Genomic DNA, 9,393 nt, shown 5'->3' with positions numbered 1-9,393 from the left:
CATATAAACATTTCATCATGATCTATATTATATTTATATTATCTTATTCCAAAATATATATGAATTCTCCAGGAAATAAAATCTTTCACTTACAAAGAAAATATATTTTATATTAGTCTATTTTTTATATTCTTGAAAAGAGAATTCTAATCTTAAACAAATTTAAAATAAGTTACATTATTTTTTAACTATACAGAGGATCTAGTTAGCATTATATTTTTGGGCATATACAATATTATTTCATAACTTGAGGGATAAAACTATGTTTATTTAATCTATTTTCCTAAAACTTGGTTTTAGATACTCTTTGAAACATTGATGAATTACAGAAAAACTTTGAGATAAACAAACAAATTAATAAAGAGAAGCGTTATTCTTAAAAGCTAAAAATTTTACAACATCTTACAATATATTTTTTCACCGTTGACTTCCGTCATTATAACGGTTATTATGATTTATTAGGTCATATTTATTATTAATTATTAATTTCTAATAAATTATAATAATTAGATTGACGAAAATCAATGGTAAAAAAATAGGTTAAGAATAGCGCTCCTAATTAATAAATTAGTTTATTTAAATCTCAAAAATATATCTACAGTTTAGAAGGTGTTATATGTAATTGTTTTATAATATATTTTAATGAATGATAATGAAGTTCTCTCAAAAATGCGAAATTTTATTATTAATTCATTCAATTATGCTTTGTAAAGCAAGCAATTATACATTCAATCATTGTTTGGTGCAATCTGTGGGCATAAAAGAAACAATATTGTTTTGGAGGTCATAGCCAACCAGGAAGTTTTGTTGTGCCAAGTTCCCAAAGATGGAAATACCATCATCACTAGAGGTGAATGCGAAGCATACAATCCCATCATCAACTTCAACAAAGGTGTTGAGAGCATTTAATTGGATATCTGCACCTTTAAAATGTGCTGTGATTATTGGAACCTCCAATTGTCCCGATGTAGCTCTATAGCAAAGGTTCAATTGTTGAGTAGGATCCTGAACACGCTCTAATTTAACTACATTTGCCACTGCTGATTCCAACTTAGTGTAAACATCACTAGGCAAAAGAACCAACGTTGTACCTGAGTCAATTATGATATTTGCCTCTTCACTAGATCCAGAGGAAGAACTTCCAAACTCTATTTTGTTGTCTCCAACACTAAATGCTTCCAAGGTTAGGTAGTAATAGACATCTGTTTTCTTTTGAACTAGGGGAGTTGAGACAGTCCCATCACCAGAAACCACTGCATTCTCTCCAAAATTGAGTTTGCTTGAGGAGTTGTTAGAATCTGAAAACATTGGCACTAAACAATATGAGAATTTGCCACTTATTGAAGCACCCAATTGAGATATAAGGGACACAGGTCCACCTCCAAGGCCAACTATACCCGAGGTTTTTCCCGTAAAAGTCCCGGTATTGCTATGCCCGCATCCAATCACAGTTCTAGGAAATGGGATAGGAGATCCATCGGTGGAGCTTAAAGTGAGAGTGTCCACACTTAGATCTCCTTGTGAGTGTGAACCATCTCCATAGTCAAGAGAATACTCGCAAATTTGATCATTATCAGAAGAGCAAGAGGTATCTCGTAAAGATTGACATTTAGCTGAAGAGCAAGGAATTGGTTTGTACGTTTTGGATTTTGAAGGATTGAACATTGGTGTGGTTTGGTTGTAACAAGTTTCACAAGGCTTGCATTGTAACCAAACAAAGTCACTACCAGTATCAACAATACCAAGGAGTTGGAATGGTGGTGTGCCAACTGAATAGCTCATGAGGTAGTCACCATCATCCGTTGTTATAGGGGAATCAGCTGTGTTTGTAGGGACAAAAGCTTGTTTGAAATGATTGGCACGATTAATGGAACGAGTCACAGCATTGGCAACTCGCGGGAATTGAGATTCTGTGGGACTGTAGAATGGTGATCTTGAAGAGTCACGATGAATGAGTTCAACACTAAAGCCACTATTTAGAGACTTAGTGAGTGAGATGCCACAAAGGCAAAGCAAAAGGACAAGAGATGAATAAGTTGTCATTGTTGTGAATTGTAGAAATTTGTTGTCAATAGTGCATTCTTAGTGGCTTTTTATAACACTCAGCTAAAGGTTGAGTGAGAGTGTTAGTAAAATTGTTTGTATCAAAAGGGGCTGTACAAAGATGGGAATGAGTGAAAGTACATGCTGAAAAGTAGTGATTGTTCAATGTTATCATCTACATTAAAAACTACAGAATTACTTGAATCTACGAGCATTGATGAAGAAGGAAAGACACCCAAATCGAGATTTGAACATTTACTCATAATATTAAAATTGTAGGTTGATATTAATTGAATTGCAAACTTCGGCATCAATAGTGATTTTCTTACTTATAAAGCATTCCCCATTCGTTGAAAAGAAGTGACTTTTTAGTTCGCTAGACTTGGGAAGTGTTTCTGATGTACGAAGACAATGGATAATTTCAAATAAAATAATTTTGAAATATTTCAATTTCTGATTTAATTATTTTAGTTACATGAATCTGCACGTACACACGCATGAAGAAAAAAAGGTGGCCTAATCGAGAATTCAATATTTGTTTGCAAGTCTTTAAAATTTTGCTTAAATATTAATTGAGTGACACAAAATATCCATTACATATTATATTCCTTAATGAAATTATAAAAAAAATTCACCAATATTCATTCAAAAATACAAAAGCAAAATAAAAAAATGCGTCTGATACGATAAGATTAATGTAGACCGATTTATTATTATTATAGAATTTATTCTAACGGTTGATATCTTACCGTTATATTTTGTTATTGGAAAAAATGTTTGTCATTTTAAATGACACAAGTTATATCATTTTAAGAGAGAGATAGACACAAAATAATATTTTTATTTAAAATTTAAATTAAAAAATCACCCACTTTTTCTCCTATAATTTTTATTTCTTGTGTCTATCTCTCCCTTAAAATGACATAACTTATGTCATTTAAAATGACAAACATCAAACCCTTTTATAATATTGTACTCATTATATATAAAAGTTAAGTAATGATTTCTACCCAAAAGAAGAAGAAGTAATTAGGACTGAGTGGTGGGAGAGGACCTCGGTTCGAATCCCACCAACACCAACTGGGGAAGGGCATAAGTACCGTAATCCTTGGACTCGCACAGAACTCTGGATTAGTCCCATAGGTCGAACCTGTGAGGATACCAGGGGTTCTGATTCGCCTCAAAGAGGTAATTATGATCAGTTTCCAAAAAAAAAAAAAAAGGTAATGATTTAAACTTCAAATTAATATCTTTCCAATGTTTCCAAAGAAAAATAGTAGTGTTTCCAATATCATTTAAAAATATATTAGTTTAAAAAAGCAGCAGCTATTCAGTGTTTCCCTATTTTGTAAATTAAAATCTTTGAATAATTCTCAATAAAATAAATTAAAATCTTTCAATTTTGAAATTAAATTTTGATTTACATGAATCTACAAATGAGTGAAGAATGAAAGACACCCTAATTTGGATCTGGACATTTAGTCCCAATATTAAATTTTAAGACGATAATTAATGAGTTACAAGCTTTCCGAATCAATAGAGTGATTTTCTTACTTATAAAGCATTCACCATTCATCCAAAATACAAATAAAATGAATTAAAGCAATTAATTTTAACCCATGTTTGTGTGATTCGGTTTAGAATTCTAAACCGAATTTGTCTTATTCTCTTTCAATAATATATTTCAGTATCCTAGCTTTATAATCTTAGTAAAAATCTTGGACTCTGCTAACGGTGGTGAGTGACGGTGTTGGAAAAGTTGTGTGTACGAATAAGGGAATGGAAGAATCGATCCATGGGCGGGTGATTATTTATTGTTTCCTAAAATGCTAGTTTATATATGGTTTATAGTTTTTCCCATGCATGGAAAATTTGTACTAATATATATATCAATCTTTTTACTTTTGGAATTAGTTTTTGGGTTAGATGAATATCTAAGTAAAAAATGAGGAACGAAAGGCAGCCTATTTTTTCAATTCGAATACAGGGTGTGTAGCCGTGTTAAAGGCTTAGTAGCCATTACAAAAATTCAGGTATTTTATAAGGTCATGTTTGCATATTAGTGGTATCCACAACCATCCCTCGGTATTGTATGTGCCACAACATATTTTTTAGCGTCTTTGTGTGCAACACTACAATTTGTTAGAGTAGTTTTTGGAGGTTCCAAACCCCCCACAAATATTATATTTCTGGAGGTTTACTAACCTCCCCAATATGTTTTACTTTCTGTCACTCATAGATCCCTACAATATTTATAACTTCCCAGAGGGCATAGACCTCCATAATTTGTTTATTATTTTTGCATATTTAAACCTCCACTATTTGTCATATTTTGTAACAGCTTTAAACTATCAATATCCAGGAGTTAAAGATTTATATATTATTGATTAGACCAATTCAATATGGGATGACCAATATGTATCGGGCCTAATCACACACGGTTGAAGTGAGAAGACTTTGGGTTGGGTTATCTGTTTTCTGGGATGTTGATAGATGTTGTTGACGTGACGGGTAAGATGCTCCTTTGGCGCGATGATCAAGACTGAGGGGTACCTGCAATGACACTTTGACGCTCAAATCAGTATCACAGTCAGACTTATGTGATATTCTTACTGAATTAGATTGTCATACCTGAGTTTGTACCCTTTGTTTATATAATGAATCTGATGCCGCCTTCGATAGATGGTTTGTCTTCTGATTGACTGTAGATGGACTGCAGGTTCAGCTGGTGTCGCTCTGGCCCTTGAAAGAAAGGGCCTTGAAGGTCGTAGGCATGTGAGAGGAAAAAACAAAATTCAACATATTGATATCCGGATATGGGGTTGGAGATATCCGGATATGGATATTCGGATACGAATATGGCCCCGACATATATCCGGATATTCTGGAAATTTCGAGTTGGTCACTGTTCTGTTCATACAGAAAGGTATATTGGGTTCGTGGACCCATGATTGGTTAAGTTGAACCTCTCTAATAATATAACTAAGTCAGAATCACTTAGATTAAGGGCTTATGGCTTTGGGAGAAGCCTAATGGTATGAAACGAAAAAGGAAATGTTGTCGTAATGTCATGAACCGTTAGAGTATGAATATTGATAAGATTCCTGGTCTAAACAGATTATGATTTTGCTGTTTGTGGACCTTGAGCTGTGGTGGACTCTTGACTTGGGATTTATTGCTTAAGAGGTAAACATTCGTGTCCTCGATTTGATTTGTTGCTTGTTCCACTGACCTCCATGCGAGGGTGGTTTATATGCATGTATGCTTTTATGAAAAATGAAATATGCATTGATATATGCATGATATATGTTGACTTAACTGTTGATGTAATGTATGAATGTGGTGTTGATTACTTACACGATCAGGCTGCGACCCTAGTGTGTAAGGCATAAGGCTGCGACCCTTATATTTAGATAGGTTGAACCGCACTTGCATACATCACATGAGATATGAACTGTAGTAGTTAGCTCATTGAGCAAGAGATATGTTGCCATGATTTAAATGCTTTAACATGAACATGCATTGTAATTACTGCCTTTGAACTTATATATATACTTGTAAGTGAGCTTGGGGCGGAAGAGTCCTGGAGGACCCCTTGTCTTACTGAAATTTCTTGTTAGAAATCTCACCCCGTGTCGGGGCACATTTTCAGGTACAAGTACCTCTGAGGTTGAGACCTCTGGTAGCAGGAGGCCGGAGTTGAGCTGATTGCTGCATGTTTACTATTTCTTCCTATATCACATGACTATACATGTTTTACGTTTTATGGCTATTGTAGTTGAGACTGGATGACTATGTTGTTTTATTTGGTGAGTATGGGAGTTGTCCATGCCACATGATGATTATCCATGTTTGATTTATTTGAATTTTATAATGTATTAGGATATTGTCTGTTCTACGTGTGGTAGTTTCGTGACTAGATACACATTTATGTTATGAGGATATTCAGTTAGTTTTAATTGCAATTTACATACATGCAATATTTTGTAAAAGGATTAAGTAACCAACTTGGTAAATAATGATGACGTCATAATTGAAAAGAAAAAGTTAGCTTCCGTATTTAATTGAGTTGCGCTTAATATCGTAATATGATAACAATCCGGGTATACACGGGGTGTTACACCAAGCCTTCCTATAAGATATATGGAATCAAAGATTTGTTGCTATCCTTTCTTGGATTAAGCCAATTTTAACACTAGGCTCCTCCCTTATCATTTACACATTTGGTCCAACAAGACTGTATTAGTAAGTATTCCAGAATTTTTAAAATTTACTAAACACAATTTTACGAACCTAAGATCAATGAATATATGAGATTTGAGTCCAACTGCTTGTGATCTTGAGTAAGACTTTGACTATCACATGTGTGTTTGTTGTTCCATATGCCTATAACCCATTCAGTGCCACCCTTTTTATGGTATGCCCTCATGCTCTATGGACAACCATCGTTATGATTTTGACAAACCATTATCAGCCTTTTCCTATCACTTTTTTCTATGACTGTTGTGCGATGGTTCACTATACAATATTGTTTCATTGCCATATGTACATCTTGCTTGTTCTCAAACACTTGATCGTTATATAGCTCTTGACTCATTTGCCAGTTAGGTATTTGCGCTCCATGCATTTCATCTAACTGCTGATATGGGTATTCCCAATTAATATTTGTTCAATAGCTTATTTGAGACCAAAATGGTACACTATCGTTTCTTATATAATCGCACATCCAACACAATATTATGTGTCATTTAATAATAAATTAAATAACCACTAATAAACCATTATACTTACTAACCTGCAACTGGCGGGTCTTCCATTCCAACAATGCCCGGAGAAGGAATTGGTTGACCAACTGCACTAGACGAACAACAATCAAAATCACCATCGACATCCGTATCCGATGAGTCGCTGTCGAAACAAGATCTTCGTCCAGCTCTTCCTTGGAATTGTTCGTACGCCAAGATGGATCATACATGTCGTAGGCCGGCAATATTTCATCACAAATTTGTTGAGTTGGTGATGCTGGCGAGGGTGACACATTCCCATCTCCTGGATTGATCAGTGGCTCCAAGTTAATGTCGATGGAGTCAATGGATGGTATAGAATGTTGACTGCTTGATTGTCCACTGAAGTTCACTTTCGCATACAATTCAATAAATCTGGACTCTCCGTGTTCGACTATGCTTGCATCTACTACTAATGCTACATCTTCATCCTCGACAATTTCCACACCAACCCACTGCACGAGGTTACCTGATGCACATCTAGTAATCAATCGAGAGAGAGATTGACCCCGTTGTAATCTCAGCTTCTTGTATGTTATCCTCTTCAGCTCATGAAGATTGCATGCTGGGCTCATGCGAAACATTTTTGCATCACCTTCAAAAACTTGACCATTCGGTCCAAAATATTTCCTCCCATTATAAGAAACAATGGCGATTAAATCGTTCCTATTGTCACTCATTGTACAAAAGTAGAAAAAAAATTAACAATCAAGGATGAAACAATCAAAATAAATCTGTATATATAAAATTTCGCGAGGAGCGTGGACGCACCAGAAAAGGAAATGTGGGTGGGGATTATATAGTATTGAATTCGCTAGACCACATAGCGAATTACCCAAACTAATTTCGTTGTGCGCCCTAACGAATTCCTAGGGGTCTGACACGTGTCATTTTATGTCAGAGCAACAAGTACTTCGCTATAACTTACACGAATCATACACATGTACTTCGCTACGTGGTATAGCGAATTACGAGGGTGCTGACACTTGTCCTGCCACAGTTTGAGCAAGGACTGACATTTGACCACGTAATTCGCTGGCACTTGTAGCGAATTACATAGATAACATAAACGTGCCACATCAGCCAACGTACTTTGCTGCTTTGTGTAGTGAATTACAACGTATGGCATTCCAAAAATTTGTACTGTTCATGTGGCATTGTGGTTAATAATTTCATGAACAGTGGCAATTTGATCACTGTTTCCAAAGGATTGCTGAGTTTCTCTAGGATCAGAGTGAATAATAATAGAACAACAGTGTAGTCAAAGCATATGTGGATGTGTTCACAATTATAGCTAATAAGAAAGAGTAAGTGTCATACTTATAGATTTTACCTCTTATTTATATAATTTATCTGTAGGTAATAGAATATTGGACTTTTGGTAAATTTTGGGTTTCAATGATTGATCCATTTTTATCGCCACTAGGATTATTATAACTAAAGGATTTTTTCTTAATTTCCCTTAATTGTTTGTCTTTTTGGACCTTATAAAATATAGTCCTTTATGTTGCTTCATAACAGTTACCATGAATCAATTTCAGGATTTGTGTTCAAGGAAAATAGAGAGGTTGATACATTAGGAACGGAAAGGTGACATTTCAAATGAAATTTTCATAAACAGTGCTTCCTTCCGCAAAGGAAACTTTTCAACATATTCTATTTTCAAATTTTCAGTTACCAACATTTACTATCTCCATCACCATCATCATTATATTTACCACCTCCTTTTTCTTACAATCATTTTTATTAGATCAAAATCAAAAGAAGCAGTAAAGATATAAAGTAAATTATCTATGCCAATTTAACGCTCCGAACCTATAAAAAGAAGCTAGGCTTCCTAATTAAAATAAAAAAAATAAAGAAAATGCTATTTGCTAGTAAGATTGACGCCTACTTTGTTCTTAACTCTAGTATTTTGATAAAATCAATCTTTTCCAAAATAATTCATAAGCATAAATCATAATATAAAAAAAACTTTGATCTATAATTTCTATTTTATTCCAATTATATCATTTTTTGTTCATATTCTCAAACCGTATACATATAAACATTTGATCATGATCTATGTTATTTTTATATTATCTTATTCCAAAATATATACGAATTCTACAAGAAATAAACTCTTTCACTTACAAAGAAAATATATTCCAAATTAATAAAGAAGGACGTTATTCGTACAACCTATTTTTTTACTGTTAATTTTTGACATTCCAACAATTATGATTTATTGGATCATATTTATTATTAGGTTGGTAGAGGTTTTTGGTAGAGATAACCAGGCAACCTCCTTTGGGTTTTGAACTTGCCCACATTTGGTAGCGGAGATAAAAAACTTTAAGTAGGTAAATGGTTTGCCTAGCCTTTGTGCTTTCTTTGCAAAAAAAACTTGTTTTTAACTGTTCTAGAAACTCATACCCACGGTGGTATTTTTTGTTTACCCATGCAACCAAAAAATGAGCATGAATCAGTGGACGAAAATGACTCTCGGTTATGTCTCATCTTCGATAAAAACCTGCATGGCCTAAGAAACTTCGCACACCATTAGCATTAACGGGAGGGGGAAGTT

General features: G+C 34.2%; 1 protein-coding gene across 1 annotated transcript; it reads right to left on the bottom strand.

The window, feature by feature from the left end:
- Positions 1-732: 732 nt before the first annotated feature.
- Positions 733-2,043, bottom strand: LOC133295292 (aspartic proteinase CDR1-like). The gene has a single exon (XM_061494102.1). It carries the CDS (start codon positions 2,041-2,043, stop codon positions 733-735), a length of 1,311 nt encoding a protein of 436 aa, XP_061350086.1.
- Positions 2,044-9,393: the final 7,350 nt, after the last annotated feature.

This window comes from Gastrolobium bilobum, unplaced genomic scaffold, assembly GCF_033153095.1.
Source record: "Gastrolobium bilobum isolate Gb01-03AN ecotype WA unplaced genomic scaffold, APGP_CSIRO_Gbil_v1 utg23722, whole genome shotgun sequence".
NCBI lineage: Eukaryota > Viridiplantae > Streptophyta > Magnoliopsida > Fabales > Fabaceae > Gastrolobium > Gastrolobium bilobum.
Note: the sequence above shows the minus strand (reverse complement) of the source record. Positions and strands in the feature narration are given on the sequence as shown.

What these genes read in the sequence shown, in the direction of transcription:
- LOC133295292 (XM_061494102.1), bottom strand. Translation starts at nt 2,043, where the DNA reads ATGACAACTTATTCATCTCTTGTCCTTTTGCTTTGCCTTTGTGGCATC.